The sequence below is a fragment of the Herpailurus yagouaroundi genome, unplaced genomic scaffold (assembly GCF_014898765.1).
Source record: "Herpailurus yagouaroundi ecotype Mexico unplaced genomic scaffold, PumYag 182, whole genome shotgun sequence".
NCBI lineage: Eukaryota > Metazoa > Chordata > Mammalia > Carnivora > Felidae > Herpailurus > Herpailurus yagouaroundi.
In genome coordinates this window covers 34460808-34478678 of record NW_024412413.1, presented here as the reverse complement: position 1 = coordinate 34478678, position 17871 = coordinate 34460808, and the positions used below count along the sequence as shown (strand labels likewise).

Genomic DNA, 17871 nt, shown 5'->3' with positions numbered 1-17871 from the left:
AATACCCATCACCCACCCTCTCCTCCCTCCCACCCCCCATCAACCCTTAGTTTGTTCTCAGTTCTCAACAGTCTCTTATGCTTTGGCTCTCTCCCACTCTAACCTCTTTTTTTTTTTTTTTTCCTTCCCCTCCCCCATGGGTTCCTGTTAAGTTTCTCAGGATCCACATAAGAGTGAAACCATATGGTATCTGTCTTTCTCTGTATGGCTTATTTCACTTAGCATCACACTCTCCAGTTCCATCCACGTTGCTACAAAAGGCCATCTTTCATTTTTTCTCATTGCCACGTAGTATTCCATTGTGTCTATAAACCACAATTTCTTTATCCATTCATCAGTTGATGGACATTTAGGCTCTTTCCATAATTTGGCTATTGTTGAGAGTGCTGCTATGAACATTGGGGTACAAGTGCCCCTATGCATCAGTACTCCTGTGTCCCTTGGATAAATTCCTAGCAGTGCTATTGCTGGGTCATAGGGTAGGTCTATTTTTAATTTTCTGAGGAACCTCCACACTGCTTTCCAGAGCGGCTGCACCAATTTGCATTCCCACCAACAGTGCAAGAGGGTTCCCATTTCTCCACATCCTCTCCAGCATCTAGAGTCTCCTGATTTGTTCATTTTGGCCACTCTGACTGGCATGAGGTGATACCTGAGTGTGGTTTTGATTTGTATTTCCCTGATGAGGAGCGACACTGAACATCTTTTCATGTGCCTGTTGGCCATCCGGATGTCTTCTTTAGAGAAGTGTCTATTCGTGTTTTCTGCCCATTTCTTCACTGGGTTATTTGCTTTTTGGGTGTGGAGTTTGGTGAGCTCTTTATAGATTTTGGATACTAGCCCTTTGTCCGATATGTCATTAACAGCAAGGTATTTTCATCTCCTGCTACATGCAGCAACGTAAGTGAATACTGAAAACAATATAGTGAGTGAAAAAAGCCAGACACGTTAAGAGTATATACTGTATGATTGTATTTATATTAAGTTCAAGAGCAGAGAAAACTAAGGTGTCCATGGTGAAAGAAATCAGAACAGATGCTGCTTCTGAGGATAAATTACTGGAAAGAGGTATGAAGGAACCATTTGTTAGTTACATTAGTCAGGGGTCATCAGAGAAACAGAATCAATAAGATACCTATATCCATGTCTATATCTATATTTGCCTATATCTAATATGTAAATTCATATTTAAAATCTCTTTGTCTGTGTATATAGCACCTACAATAGCCAAAGCAATCTTGAAAAAAAACAGTACGAAGTGTCACACTACCTGATTTCAAGACTTTCAGACTTGGCCTGAAACTTACAACATTGACCCTCTGGAATTTATAGATATATTCTGTATTTATTATAATAGATTATATATTATTTATTATAATAGAGTATATATTATTTATTATAATAATAACACATATTATTATTTAATAATATAATAAATTACATATAATTTATTACAAGGAACTAGTTCATTTGATTTTAGAGGCTAAGAAGTCCCATGGGCTGCACGCTGGAGAGCCAGGAGAGCCTGGGAGCATAGTTCCAGTCGGAGCTGAAGGCCCGAGAACCAGGAGAACGGATGGTATAGGTTCTAGTCTAAGTCTATATGCCTGATGGCTGAAAGGGCTGATAGTGTCAGATCCAGTCCAAGTCTAAAGGCCTAAGAACCAGAAATGCCAATTGTCTAAGTTCCGGTCTCAAGAGAAGACAGACAGTCCAGCTCCATCTGTCAAACAGAGAGAGTGAATTCTCCCTTCCTCCGCTTTTCTGTCCTATTTAGGCCCTCAGCGGATTAGGTGATGCCAGAGAGGACATCTGGTATACTTTGTCCACCCATTCATATGGTATCGTCATCCAGAAGCACCCTCACAGACACATTCAGAAGTAATGTTTAACCAAATGTCTAGGTACTATATGGCCTAGTCAAGTCATTACGTGAAATTAACCATCATGGTAGTCATCTGTAAAAAATAATTAAATTGAACAGTGTAATTAGAAAACGAACAAAGGTCTTGAATAGATACTTCATCTAAGAGGCTTTTTAGAGAGAAATAAGCACATGAAAAGATGTTAAACATTGTTAATCACTAGGAAAATTGTTAAAGTGACTATATAATATTAATATTAATATCTTAATAAGGTCTGTGGTTTAGTAATGGTATGGTACCAATGTAAATATCCTGGTTTTATGAATCCCCCTTTGCTTATATATCATTGGGCAAACTGGCTGGAAGTTATACAGGGAACTCTCAGTACCAATTTTTACAACTTCTGTAGGAATTTTAAATTACTTCAAAATAATTTTGAAAATGATTGAGCTTCATGTTTAAAGTCTGTGCATTTTAGGGGCGACTGGGTGGCTCAGTCGGTTAAGCGTCCGACTTCGGCTCAGGTCATGATCTCGCGGTCTGTGAGTTCGAGCCCCGCATCGGGCTCTGTGCTGACAGCTCAGAGCCTGGAGCCTGTTTCAGATTCTGTGTCTCCCTCTCTCTCTGCCCCTCCCCTGCTCATGATCTGTCTCTCTCTGTCTCAAAAATAAATAAACGTTAAAAAAAAATCATTTAAAAAAAAATAAAGTCTGTGCATTTTGGGGCGCCTGGGTGGCTCGGTCGGTTAAGCGTCCGACTTCGGCTCAGGTCATGATCTCATGGTCCGTGAGTTCGAGCCCCGCATCGGGCTCTGTGCTGACAGCTCAGAGCCTGGAGCCTATTTCAGATTCTGTGTCTCCCTCTCTCTCTGCCCCTCCCCTGTTCATGCTCTGTCTCTCTCTGTCTCAAAAATAAATAAACATTAAAAAAAAAATTAAAAAAAAATAAAGTCTGTGCATTTCATTGTATGTAAATTATAGCTGTATAAAACATTTAAAGTGTCTTCCATGCTCACATATGTTATATAATGAGGCCTCTGCCTCATATGAGAAAGGGGGTTTGTGCAATGATGATAATGTCTATAAGTGGAGGGGTAAAATAAATGAACCAAATCTAGATCTTACAAATATAATAGACAGTGAAAAATAAGCAAGTTGCAGAAAATAATATTCTAAAATTTTTGAATACTTTTATAAGATAGGTTATAAGTGAACTTTGCTTTATATATTTTATTTCTCTTGGGGTGGCTTAGTCAGTTAAGCAGCTGACGCTATCAGCTCAGGTCATAATCTAACAGTTTGTGGGTTTGAGTCCCACATTGGGATCTGTGCTGACAGTGTGGAGCATGCTTAGAATTCTGTCCCCGTCTCTCTCTTCCCCTCCCCCATTTGCTATCTCTCTCTCAAAATAAACTTAAAAAAATAAATTTTGTATTTCTTGTTATGTTATTTAAAAAAATATTTATTTATTTATTTATTTATTTATTTTGAGAGAGAGAGACAGAGACAGAGAGAGCTAGCAGGGGGAGGAGCAGAGAGAGAGAACAAGAATCCCAAGCAGGCTCTGCACTGATAGTGTAGGCTCCATCTCATGAACCCTGAGATCATGACCTGAGCCAAAATCAAGAGCCAGACACTTAACTGACTGAGCGCCCTTATTTCTCTTTAAAAAAAAATCTAGGGGTGCCTGGGTGGCTCAGTAGGTTGAGCCTCTGACTCTTTGTTTCGGTTCAGGTCATGGTCTCATGGTTTCACAGGTTCAAGCTCCGCGTGAGACTGCATTGACAACTCAGAGTTTGCTTGGCATTCTCTCTCCCTCTCTCTCTGCCCCTCCCCCACTTGTGCTGTCTCTGTCTCTCTCAAAATAAATAAATAAACTTAACATCTAGATAATAAGGAAAAAATATTTATTTTTATGTGTGCAGTTTAGTATGTCTTAACTTATGTTAAAAATAAATATTTAATAAAATATTGTTTATGAAAAAAAGAAGAAAGAGGAATTCCCTGTTCTTTATTAGATGTGAGAGATTCTCTGTTTGTAATTAATTTGCATGGGTTGGAGGTGAATCAGGCTCCAGATGCTTAGAAGTAGTGTTCAAAAGGAGCTTCTGGGTTACTCAGCCTGTTGAGTGTTGGACTTTGGCTCAGGTCATGATCTCACTGTTCTTGAGTTTGAGCCCCATGTCCAACTCTGTGCTGACAGCTCAGAGCCTGGAGCCTGTTTCTCCCTCTCTCTCTGCCCCTTTCCTGCTTGTGCTCTGTCTCTGTCTCTCTCTCAAAAATAAACATCATTAATTTTTTTTAAAAGTCATGTTCAAATATTCATGCTCCTCATTTTATTGTGAAAATATGGAGAAAAAAATGTTACAAATGTTGCAGGTAGGGGCCACATAAATGCACCCAGTTCAGAAAACAAAGACGTATGAGAGTTTTGAAAAATTACTATTTAAAAAATATTTGCCATTGAATTGCACATAAGAATATTCTTATCTAACCTTGACTCAAAACAGTTTATTGTGTTATAACCATACAAAGTGTCTAATATTACAGTGTTTTAGAATTAAGTATACATTTTTTTGTAGAATAAGAAAAGCATGGGCAGTCATATTCAGTTTTTAAGTATATCCATTCTGCATGATGTAGAAGAAAATAAATAGAGAAATAATAAAGAAAGGTCAGTTAAAGGAAAAATAATGTTCAATTTAAAAGGCAATGTTTTCAGAAAGAGAATCTGCATATTAATGCATATGTGGCTCTCAGATGCACTGCTGGACCTTTCACTAACCCCTTTATAAAACATATGGGTTTGTATTTTAAGCTGCCACGTGGCACTATTGTGAAATTGTGTATTCCTGTTAAGTTTCACTTCTAAATTTGGTTCCTTGTTATAATCTGACACAGTTAGTAACTGACATTAATTATTTTCTTCTTTGGAAGAAACAATCTTTTGGGTGTTAATGGTTAGATGGTAATGGGATTTATGGAAGGCATGTGTTCACACATATTTTCTTGACATGTGGGTATGATCGTATTTGGAGGATGGGTGGGATTTCTTTTTTCTTTTAATTTTTTTAATGTTATTTATTTTTGAGAGAGAGAGAGATCAGGGGAGTGGCAGAAAGAGAGAGGGAGACACAGAATCCGAAACAGGCTCCAGGCTCTGAGTTGTCAGCACAAAGCCTGACACAGGGCTCGAACTCACGAGCCGTGAGATCATGACCTGAGCTGAAGTCAGATGCTCAACCAACTGAGCCTTTTTTTTTTTTTTTTTTTTTTAGTGTTGGGGGGGGGTATTTCTACTTTCTAAATAGGTATGTGAAATTATGTCATCAAATTGAAGCAAATAAAACCTGATTTTAAAATCTTGAATCTTGTAGTTAAAGCCTCCTTAGCTAGCAGGAGGGTCCTTAAGTGGTTAACATGTTTTTCCTTGTTTTTTAACTGATCTCACCAGAACTGTAGTATTGCGTTGGTACTTCCCCCTTATTCCTAACTGGTTCTTTTTTAAATAAAGTTTTATTTGTTTATTTTTGAGAGAGAAAGAAAGAGAGGGAAAGAACAAGTAGGGGAGAGGCAGAGAGAAAGGGGGACAGAGGATTCAAAGCAGGCTCCATGCAGACAGCAGAGAGCCTGATGATGTGGATCTCGAACCCACAAACCGGGAAATCATGACCTGAGCCTAAGGCAGCCACTTAACTGACAGAGCCACCCAGGTGCCCTATGACTGGTTCTTTCTAAGTCTTAGTACTGATGGAGCTATACTAATGGAAATATTAGATACATACTTTTGTACACTAATTGAAATAAATTTAGAAAGAATGTATAATATTTTTCATACCAATCACAGGTATAAATTAGAAGCCAGTTGTTATTTATTTCATTTTTCAACAGTTTTCTACTGTGGTCTTTTGACAATGCAATTGTATCACTTAGCCGGGTACATCAAAAAGTGACTGACATACAATGGTGTCTATTCATGCACATGAGAGTGTGAAGAAGTTGGGAGGGGTATGTAAAGGAAAAGTGCAAAGATAGAGAATGATCTTTAGATTCTATTTTCATGAGATTTTGTAGCCCATTATATGAGGATAGCTTTTTAAGCACAGTGATGGTTTTATGATATTATTTTGCTCTATTTAAATTTGTCTCACATCAAACATTAAGGACAATGCTTTCTCATAGGAGTTCAAGCATCTTGTGGTTTGTGTTAAATGCTAGTTATTTTGAGGCTGCTTTCCTTTCCATCATGGCATTTTCCCTTACTTCAGGGCTGTATCCTGATAAATCTGTACTTAATAATATTAGACATTATGTAAAATAATATTCTATAGGCAAGAAGTGATTCTTTCAACTGTTAGGTTCAGTCCAAGGTAGTAATAAAAGTTCCAATGGTAATTTTAGATGAAATAAATTATTTAATTCTATGTCCTTAAAATAATATATCTTGAAATTTCTATATATTAACCATTACCCTTAAATTAGCCTTACTGCATAATATTTTTATATTAGTAATAGTTTTAATGAGAAGGCAGAGATCTTTTATGACTTTGTAGTATACAACTATGGAATGAAAGGCATTTTGAGGAATATTGTTGAGAAGACTAATACTTATAACTGGTGAAATACAAATATTGCAGAAAATAATCCAATATGACATTTCTAACATTCAATTAAGAATTAAATAATACACTTGGTAAATAAGTGATGTTAAGCTGTTTCAAGTTTCACCAGTTGCCTTTAAGATTGATTTTCATCAAAATTACTGTACTAAAATGTTTTCTTTTGTTGTACAGACTCAAATAGCAAACCTCAATTTTAAAATCGGCTCTTATTTGCAAGAAATGCTTTGACATAGTGCATTTGTTCTGCCTGGGCACCAGTAAAGGATTGTGGTATCATTTTGAAGAAGGTTGTTTGACAGAGCCTGTTTGTTTATTTGGGGTAATGTGAGCTGCATTCAGAAAATGCCATATTTTGTTTCATGATTGTATACATTCTCTCCCATTGCTCCCAGGCAAGACTTGTAAGCAGAGAAGACACGGATTTAGACCTTTTTTCCATGACCAGTGGAAGTGCTTTGTCTGTAAAGAGAGAAAAAAAAAATCAGGCACACAGACACTCAGCGGGATCTTCAAGTAAGTTGTGGTTTCCTTCAGAATTAATTTAGAAATCACAAACGAATTGATGGAACATAATGCCAACAAGCATTCTTTTTTAGATAAGGGGTAGGCTGCCAGCAGCCAGAACTGCCTGAAAGTGTGTATTGGAAGTTTTTCTTTCTTTAAATGTCTTCTTTTGATATGAACCAAATTAAATCATTTCTGAAATTAACGGCATCAATTTTTATTTTAATTATAATTCTGTGACTCCATGTTCTACTTTCCTCACTTCCCGTGAATATATTGAATTGTTTGATCATTTAGTTCTAAAAGAACTTTTAGGCTAATTGCAAAAAGTTGGATTTATATATCAAAGTAGTGTATTTTGGCCTTTTGTCACTGATACAATAGATGTTACAGGTCACCTTAACTTTTAAAGGAAACTTTTTAAAATAACAGACTTTTAGATAATAATATTATTATCAAAACTGTCAAAACCATGCTTTGGATACTATTTCTTTCTTTTTCTTTTCTTTTTTTTAATGTTTATTGATTTTTGAGAGAGAGAGAGAGAGAGAGAGAGAGAGCATGAGCAGAACAGAATCTGAAGCAGGCTCCAGGCTCTGAGCTGTCAGCACAGAGCCCGATGCGGGGCTCGAACCCATGAGCTGTGAAATCAGGATCTGAGCTGAAGTAGGATGCTCAACCGACTGAGCCACCCAGGCGCCCCTCGACCCTATTTCTGTTGAATAGATAACAGTTCACATTTATTAATGATGAATTTTTACATTTGTTAACTTGACACACCCATCTATTACCTTCAATATCATGATTTCAACAAGAACTGCGGTATAGTTATTAACTGAAAAAAAATAAGCATTTAAAAATATCTATATCTTGTAATAATAAAGTATAATTTTTTCAAACTCTTCATATACCATAGAGATTTTGAAATATCTTCTAAAATGTTTTAGTATATTAGTATAAAATATGTTTTATTTAGATATCATATTTTTTTAATTTCCCCAAAGTATAGTAAACCTCAGAAGTCCACACATTAACTCATACTTCATTATAAGCATTAAGTTTTTCTTGAAAAAGTTTTATTGCTCACTAGTACAATACTTTTATAGATGCAAAATCAATACTTGATTGAATGTGAAAAACTCAACGATCCAGGTGGTGCTCTACAGACAAACAAAAGCTTAAAAATGATTCTCTTTCACTTTTTATCCAGGTACATGGCATTATCAGAGTCCAGTCATTTAAATCCATTAACATATGTTGGGGCGCCTGGGTGGCGCAGTCGGTTAAGCGTCCGACTTCAGCCAGGTCACGATCTCGCGGTCCGTGGGTTCGAGCCCCGCGTCGGGCTCTGGGCTGATGGCTCAGAGCCTGGAGCCTGTTTCCGATTCTGTGTCTCCCTCTCTCTCTGCCCCTCCCCCGTTCATGCTCTGTCTCTCTCTGTCCCAAAAATAAATAAACGTTGAAAAAAAAATTTAAAAATAAACAAATAAATAAATCCATTAACATATGCAAGTTCATTTTGGTAAATTTTAATTTGGTTTTGAAATAATGATTTCAATATATCTAATTTAAAACTATTTTCCAGGATTCAAAGTTCTTAGAAAGCCTGAATTTTCTTTACTTCATTATAGAATCTGGTCACAAAAGGTTCTAGTCAATATGGTTAAGAAAGAAATTGGGGCGCCTGGGTGGCTCAGTCGGTTAAGCATCCGACTTCAGCTCAGGTCACGATCTCGCGGTCCGTGAGTTCCAGCCCCACGTCCGGCTCTGGGCTGATGGCTCAGAGCGTGGAGCCTGCCTCTGATTCTGTGTCTCCCTCTCTCTCTGCCCCTCCCCCATTCATGCTCTGTCTCTCTCTGTGTCAAAAATAAACGTTAAAAAAATTTAAAAAAAGAAATATTTTAGGTTTATTAACTAAGTAAAATTATATTATTGATCTAATATAAAATTTTTGCATTCTTTTTTTTTAAATTTTTTTTTTCAACGTTTATTTATTTTTGGGACAGAGAGAGACAGAGCATGAACGGGGGAGGGGCAAAGAGAGAGGGAGACACAGAATCGGAAACAGGCTCCAGGCTCTGAGCCATCAGCCCAGAGCCCGACGCGGGGCTCGAACTCACGGACCGCGAGATCGTGACCTGGCTGAAGTCGGACGCTTAACCGACTGCGCCACCCAGGCGCCCCAATTTTTGCATTCTTAACATAATCTGTTAGTTACATCAAATTTCAAAATAGATACAACATTTCAGAAGTAATCAACCTGTGTCACACATAATAATAAATACAATCTTGATTTTAAGTACTGCATAGTATGAACTTATTATATATCACTTTGGAGCAGTAATACAAAGCCAAAAAAATTGCCTTGTCAAAGTCTCTATTCATAATATGTCTTCTGACTATTAAAACATGAACAGCTCAATAAATCAGCAGCTATCCTAAAATCCTCTAGCTTTACCTTTCACTTATGTGACATCAAATCATAGATTCTAGAAAATACGAGATCATTATATAGATTTAACTTCTTTTTTTAATAGTCTTATTTTCTTTTAAAATTTTAATTCCAGGATAGTTACCACACAGTGTTATATTAGTTTCAGATGTACAATATAGTGATTCAACAACACATTCTCTAAAGAACAAGCTGTAATATGGCTATCCTCAGTAAATAACATTATAGCGAACACTACTAATCACTAAATCTGTTCACTGACAATTAAGACAAACAACTTTAGAAAAATAGAGTTTTGATTAAATAACAGAATTATTATGAATAAAATAGCACTTACTGAGTTATTGTAGGTACTAGTTTACTACAACATCTGTATAATATAATGGTGAAATGTAGGCTCCACCATCAATCTGCCTGGAATTGTATCATGACAATTTCCCCATCCTTAAAACGGGAATGAGAAGAGAAGTACTGTATCTACCTTGAAGAGTTATTGTTAGGATAAAACGTATAGCATTTAAAACAATATCAGGCACAAAACAAGGGCTTAATAAATAGTCTTTATAATTGCCACCTAAACATAGCCATAGAAGAAAAATCAATTGAAGTAAGATATTAATGTCACTAGTATCTGGGCACATGGGCTAACTAGCTCAGCTTATAAGAAACCTACTCTTAATAGTTCCTTAACTAAAAAACTTGGGGTAGCCTATTATCCATAGAACTCTTTTAACCATCAAAATCCTTGGGTCATAGGCCTCCATGGCCCTGAGCCAACCACGTTCAGCTTTGGTATTTTGAAAGCTCTTTTTTTCCTCCAGCTTTTTCTCTCTCTCTTAAAAAACTTATCACCTTATTAAAACTAAAGCATTTCTTTTAGCTTTGCAAGCCAAAGCTAAGGAGTAGTTTATGGCTGCAGCTATAAAACTCTTTCAGCCTTTGAACTAGATATTTCTCTCTCAATATTGCTATAATATTTGTAACATGTATTCTGTAGCATCAGATAATTTCAGATTTAAAATCCCAGTTCCACCATCACACATAAGTTGTGTGACCTTAACTCTAAGAACAAGTTAACTATCTGTAAGATGGGAACAGCAATGTTTATCTCATAGAGTTTGGTGGGGAAGAAATGAGTAAAAATAAAGGTAAAGCATGTGATACATTTCCTAGCATACAGTAAATACTTGCTGTTTGTATTGTTTTGTCTTATGTTGCTGTTGCATAATTTTAAACAACTTTAAAGTAGAATTGACTTCCTTTCCTGTGTCAAATAATACCAGAACCAGCTTCATGACAGTCATCTTAAGCAATGCTGTCAGAGAATTTCCTAAATTCTCTCTCCTTTTCCTTTTAGGTCTGACTGCTTTATTTTTTGTTTTGTTTTGTTTTGTTTTTAATGTTTATTTATTATTGAGAGACAGAGAAAGAAAGAGCATGAGCATGGGAGGGGCAGAGGAGAGGGAGACACAGAATCTGAGGCAGGCTTCAGGCTCTGAGCTGTCAGCCCGATGTGGGGCTCCAAGTCACAAACTGAGAGATCATGACCTGAGCCAAAGTACGACACTCAACCGACTGAGCCAACCAGGCACCCCTGACTGCTTTCTTAAAAGAGGCCAAGGCAGTCTTCTGCTACTTGGCCTTCTAGCCTACCTTATGGTTTAAAAAAAGATGTAAGAGGTCACATTCTTATTTTTTTAATGCCATTTACAAAATGAGTATGCAAATAAATTCCTTCATTTAGACAATATTTAAACAAAATATTTGGTTTTCTTAAAAGATTTTGGTTTTCTCAATTAATTTTTCCACGTAATGCTTAAGATAAAGGATGCATTGCAGTAATAATAATTTTATTGCTGTAGTAATTTATAGCTTTACAAATTTATTTTCATTATCTTTTCTTATTTATAATGACTATTTATCTTTGACAACTAATATAAATAAGTCTCAGAGTTTATTTAATTTGCCTTGGCCCAAAAAACTTAGCAAGGAAAAGCAGAAACTTGAACCCATCTTTTCTTATTGCTTTTTATTCTTCCATGGACTAAAATATAATAGCTGAATTGTAAGAATAGACCACAATTAATGTAGTTCTTATTTATTCACTCAAGAGCCGTCTGCTGAATGATCACTGCTCACTATGCACCTAGTTTAGGTTTTCAGATGCCTCTTCCTAATCATATTTCCACTTTCTAGGACATACTCCATTTTCAGAGTTAGCCAGGGATTGAAGATCCACAGTACCCCTATAATAGTGCATAATCAGCCCAAAGTCAAATTCTTCTTTAGGCATATCTAAAGTCTCATGAGATGTAAGCCCTTTTAATATGATACTGAATTTTCTGAATATGAAAGAACCTATTTTTTACAAGCAAAGCAGCTAATATCATTAAAGTGTGTGAGAAAGGCTTCTTGGAGGCAAAATATTTGATTTGTACCTGGAACATTTGGGATGTAAATAATGAAAGAAGTGGAAGAAAGTCACCTTAACAAAAGTAAAAGATAAAATATGAATATATGTTCATTGAACTTTGAGGAGTCTCTCCGGACCAGAGTTTGCACATAGTAAAGTAATGCAAAATAAGATTGAATTAAAGATGAAGCCTCGGTTCAGGTAAGTTTGAAAAGCCCCTCAAAAACTTAAAAATAGAACTACCCTACAACCCAGCAATTGCACTACTAGGTATTTAGCCAAAAGATACAAAAATGCTGATTTGAAGGGGCACATGCACCCCAATGTTTATAGCAGCACTATCTACAGTAATCAAATTATGGTAAGAGTCCAAATGTCCATCTACTTATGAATGGATAAAGAAGATGCGGTATATAAATACACACACACACACACACACACACACACACACACACACACACACAATGGAATACTAGTCAGCGATCAAAAAGATTGAAATCTTACCATTTGCAACAATGTGAATGGAACTAGAGTGCATTATACTAAGCGTAATAAGTCAGACAGAGAAAGACACCCCTTCTGGAGGGGTGGTAGGTGGGAGGATGGGTTAAATGGGTGATGGGCATTAAGGAGGGCACTTGGGTGTGTTATATGCAAGTGATGAATCACTGGGTTCTACTCCTGAAACCAATACTACACTGTATGTTAACTAACTCAAATCTAAATTAAAAAAAATTAAAATTTTTTAACGTTTATTCATTTTTGAGAGAGAGAGAGCATAAGTTGGGGAGGGGCAGAGAGAGAGAGGGAGACAGAATCTGAAGTAGGCTCTAGGGTCTGAGCTGTCAGCACAGAGCCTGACACGGGGCTCAAGCTCACGGACCACAAGATTATGACCTGAGCTGAAGTCGGACACTTCACTGACTGAGCCAGGTGCCCCTAAATAAATAAATTTTTAAAAAAGTAAAGTGGAGGAATTGGACTACCCTACTGGTAATGAGTAACTAACAACAGTTTCTAAAAATACCTTAGTGTTTTAGAAAGCTCAAGATCAGTTGAAAAAATGTAGTCTGAGCCACTTTTAAATTATACAGTGCCTCCAATATATTGACAAAGTAATTTTACAGTTTTTATTAAAAAAGAATATTTTTGGTTATCAAAGTAAAAAGTGAAATAGTTTACTAGATGTCAATATCCAATAATATGTGCAGATAGAGACTAAAGGTGATAGCTAACACAAAAGTAGATTCCAAAGATTACTAGTAAAGTTTACTCCAAATTTACTCTAAGCACATTCCATTAACACAATTTTTAATTTGCAAATAAAGACTTATTAGCATGGTGTATATTCATGTATTTCTCTATGTATATATGCACATATATATGGATATCTAATTTGGTATTTAGCTGCAGTATATATACATAATATGCATTTTTAATCCTTCACTGAGTAAGTACTTAAACATTATTGCCTATATCGGTGGGTCATCATATAAACCATGCATCATGATCCAAGCACGTATATGCTTACAATGTACAAAGCACTATACAGGCCAATAAAAAAGCATAAAGATGGAGAGGTACAGACCTAGAATAGCCAACACAATATTGAAGGAAAACAAAGAACAAAATCCCTTTAATACTATAAAGGGGAATGCAAATTAAAACCATGAGCAATCACTAAACACCTATTAAAATGGCCAAAATCCAGAACACTTACAATACCAAATGCTAGTAGGGATGTGGAGCAACAGGAACTCATTCCTTGCTGGTGGAAATGCAAAATGGTACAGCCACTTTGGAAGAGAGTTTGGTGGTTTCTTACAAAACTGAACATCTATTAATATGTCATCCAGCATTCGTGTTTCTTGATATTTACCCAAAGGAATTGAAAATTTGTGTCTACACAAAACCTGTACATTGATGTTTATAGCAGCTTTATTCATAACTGTCAAAATTTGGAAGCAACCGAGTTGTCCTGTGGTAGGTGAATGTCTAAATAATCTGTGGTACATCCAGATAATGGCCTGTTATTTCGTGCTCAAAAGAAATGAGCTATGAAACCATGAAAAGACATGGAGGAAATTTAAGTGAATATTACTGAGTGAAAGAAGCCAATCTAAAAGGCTATATGTACTGTATGATTCCAACTATGTGATGTTCTTGAAAAGGCAAAACTATGGAAGGTATCATAGGTTGCTAGGGGTGGAGGGGAGAGGAGATGAACAGGTTGAGCACAGGGGATTTGAGGGGCAGCGAAAATACTCTGTGTGATATCATAATAATAATACATGTCATTCATTATACATTTTTCCTAAACCCATACACTGTACAAAACCAAGAGTGTATTGTAATGTAAACTATGGACTTTGGGTGATTGTTTTGTGTCAGTCTACATTCATCAGTTATAACAAAGGCATTGGGGGGATATTGTTAGAGAGGCTATGCATGTGTGGGGGCAAGGGGTATATGGAGAGTCTCTGTATCCTCCCCTGAATTTTGCTGTGAACCTGGAACAGCTTAATAAAAGGCAAGGGTGGGGGGTGGAGAAGAAAAAAAAAAGGAGAAGAAAATCTCAGAAAAATGTTCCTTGCCAGCTATTACCTGGGATTTACTTTATTAATAAATGGTTATTGCTATTAAAGAAAGGTTGTAATATATTATAAATAGCACTCTATTGTGAATTCAATCAACCTGAAACCAGAACTTTGAAGGCTTGGTCTCTAGCAGGGAGAAAAATCTCTCTCAGTAGTACTAAACACACTTTCTTTCAGATTTTGTTGGCCACAACAATGTCATACTAGTTTTTATCTTTATGGTTTATTCTCCTTCTCCCCTACTAGCATGTATGTTCCAGGAGGTCAGGAAACTTAATGTGGTATCCTAGGTAACTAGAAGAGCTCCCTGGCATATAGTAGGCCCTGTAATGTATGGATAATGAGTGAATTTATGGATGACTGACTGACTGACTGACTGACTATGGTCCACTATGGAGCAGAAAATGTGAGATAAGAGCTAGAAAGAGAGTATTTGTCATTTTCCTGCTGCATAGTGGGAGGCAGGCTGTACTGACAAAAAAGGAGGGTAAAAGATTGATTGTTTGGTAGATCTTCAATAGTGTCTTCCCAAGCTTCTAAGAGCACCTGATCTGTCCAGAATCCTGGTATGTACAATTTATCCAAACAAGTGAAGTTTTCCTCCCAGGTGGGTCTTTGAAACAACTCAGTCATGAGATTCAAATTCCCATGGATCCAACCTACCTGGAGCCAATCCTGTCATTTGTTCACTGAAAAAAAAAAAATTATGGAGTGCTCTTAAAGGCTCAGCGCATTACACAGGTGAGAGAGTGCTGAGCATCATGGCCTTCATGGAGCTTATAACTTATATAAATATAAATTATAACAGTCTGGGTTCAATTAGGAGACAGCTATGATACAGTTGGTTAAACAGTGAAGTTTAAGTATTGTTACCTATACTGAAGTATTATCCATATCAACTATTGAAATAAAAGGAAACCCTATGTGGTACCCTAGGGCTGAGGGAGATCACCCAAGGAAGGACAAACTTAGAAACGGTTCAGACCTCGTTGGAGAAGGTGTGGTTCAGCCACAAGATAGCAGACAAGTTCCCGGGTTTGACCAGACCAAAGCTGGTCTGGAGTTACCAGGCAAATAAGAGGCAATTCTCTGGAGGGCAGGAGGCAGGGAAAGGAATGAGCAATCAGCACAGGCATGCCGTGAGAATGGGTCTTGATAAGGCAGAGGTACAGCAAGCTTTGGTTTCCCTACGGAGAGGACAGCCCCCAGGTTATTGCTAGGGCGAACCTGCCAGGTTGCAGAGGAATCCTATTCTGGGCCTGTGGCTCAGGCAGGCTGCATCAGAGGTCCTGAAACCCACAAGGCCCACTCCACCCCCACCTATGCCAGAAACTGCAAAACCGGCAGTGTCCCCTGAGCACCCTCTGTTCAGAAAGCTTGACGTTTTTCTCACTTTAAAGGAGAAATGCTTAAAGAAATTCTTTGATCACAAATCATATAATGAAGGGTGTATTCATCGCTTATAAATCGATAACTGACATATATGCATACACTGAATTACTACTCTCCAGATATAATAACTTATATATGTGTATGAATTATAGGTATATATATAAAACACATCTTTATAAAAGTAAATTTGACTCACTATTATTGTCCTTAAGAGAGAGTCACAGCTTGGACCAAATTAAGACCTAGTATTATTTTACTCATGGCCTCTAAGGCTAGGCAATTTTCACAATTGAGAAGAATTGAGGAAAAGCATAAGAAGACCTCAGACTGTTAAAAGAATGATGTCCCATCATTCTTTTTCTCTAAGTTTTATAGGCTACTTCCAGCCTATGAAACCATGTGGTTAACTAGGGAAAATAATTAACTAATGGATGGCTTTAATAAAGTGTAGCATCACCCTCACTAAACTGGAATTATGAAGTCCAGAAGTAAGAGATGATAAATAACGCCAGTTGCATTTTTAAACACAGTGAGAGACTGTGTGGTGTTGGTAAGAGTATGTGTTAAGAGACTGGGAAATAAATTTCGAGTCCTGGTGTGGCTCCTTACCAGCTTGTCTGTGACCTTAATTAAGTCACTTACAACTCCTTTGTAAATTTAGTAGATAAAAGGTAGCCTGAAACAAGGGAAAGAAATTTGGAGAAGGCTAGATCTGAATCTGAATCCCATTTCTCACACATGTGCTTTTGTGAGCTTGGAAGAGATATTTCAGGTTTGGTTTGTCCATTAAAAAGTATCATGGAAAATTAGATGAATATATAAATATCTATTTTGCTCTCATGTGGGAAAAGAGGGAAAAAGAATAAAAATAAACAAAGGAAATCCAAGAGTCCTGATAGCTTTAGAATTCCATACTCTGCAAATAGAACAAGAAAACTTTGTATATGCTAATTTCCCAATTAAAAAAGCAACAGAAACTATTATTTCTGATATTTTATAGTGTGAAAATCTTGTTTGTAACTGAAAATTTTCTCCACACTAGAATGCTTCTGACTGGTTTCAAATGTTTTCAAATTGTCTCTAATTACTTTAGCTAAACAAAGTCAGCTGAGATGGAAAAAAAAATGAAACATTTTCTTTAAATGTTTTTTAAGTAAAGATCAAAAAAGCCCATCATCTATGAGAAATGACAGCTATTTCATAAAATGAAGTTGAATTTCAAAAAGCCATAAGTGATTCTGAAACTTGGCATACCTACTATAAAAACTTGGCTTAAGCATATTCTACTATAAAGACTTAGTAATGGATATCTTGATGTCCCAATACATTTTTTAAATGAGAAAAAACCAACAAGCCAATAAAGTTTCCTATGAAGAACCCAGTCAACATTTCATAGTATGTACTTGGAAATGATCTTTAGCTTAATCTTAGCTAGATGTTTATTTTTAGAAAGAAGTTGTTTGTAAATTTAGTACTGAAGACACTAAAGAGGGAACTAGGTATAGATATATAGCTATAAGATAATTTATATGAGTAGGTTATCCTGAAAGTAATTAGTAAAAATCTATGATGTTTTATATAAATGTAAAATGTTACGATGAGAAAAACATAGGAATAACATGTCAGGCAGCTGTCCTCTTTAAGAGAAATTTCAGATTTTCAGTTTATAAGACTGTGTGAAAGGGGCACCTGGGTGGTTGAGCTTTTGACTCTTGATTTTGGCTCAGGTCATGATCCCAGGGTCGTGGGTCATGATCCCAGGGTCACCCATGTCAGGCTCCATGCTGAGTAGAGCCTGCTTAGGATTCTCTCTCTCCCTTTGCCCCCCTCCCTCACTCATGCATGTTCTCTCTCTCTAAAATAAATTTAAAATTACATGTGTATATATACACATATATAATTTTACAGTATATATAAATTTATATATAAATTTAAATATAAGTATATATAAATTTATATATATAAATTAAAAATTATATATATATATTAAAAATTATATATATTAAAAATAAACAAGTAAGGGGGGC

The 17871-nt window shown here is 36.4% G+C and overlaps 1 protein-coding gene across 4 annotated transcripts in view; it reads left to right on the top strand.

The window, feature by feature from the left end:
- LRRIQ1 (leucine rich repeats and IQ motif containing 1) overlaps positions 1–17871 on the top strand; it is a 218929-nt gene that overhangs the window by 189237 nt on the left and 11821 nt on the right. For 3 of the 4 annotated variants that reach the window (XM_040491296.1, XM_040491295.1, XM_040491294.1), the window contains one exon: positions 6879–6999. In XM_040491296.1, the coding sequence (XP_040347230.1) occupies positions 6879–6999 (121 nt within the window). Of the gene's footprint in view, positions 1–6878; positions 7332–17871 lie in introns of those variants that run through there. The other variant, XM_040491297.1, reaches the window with a different exon arrangement.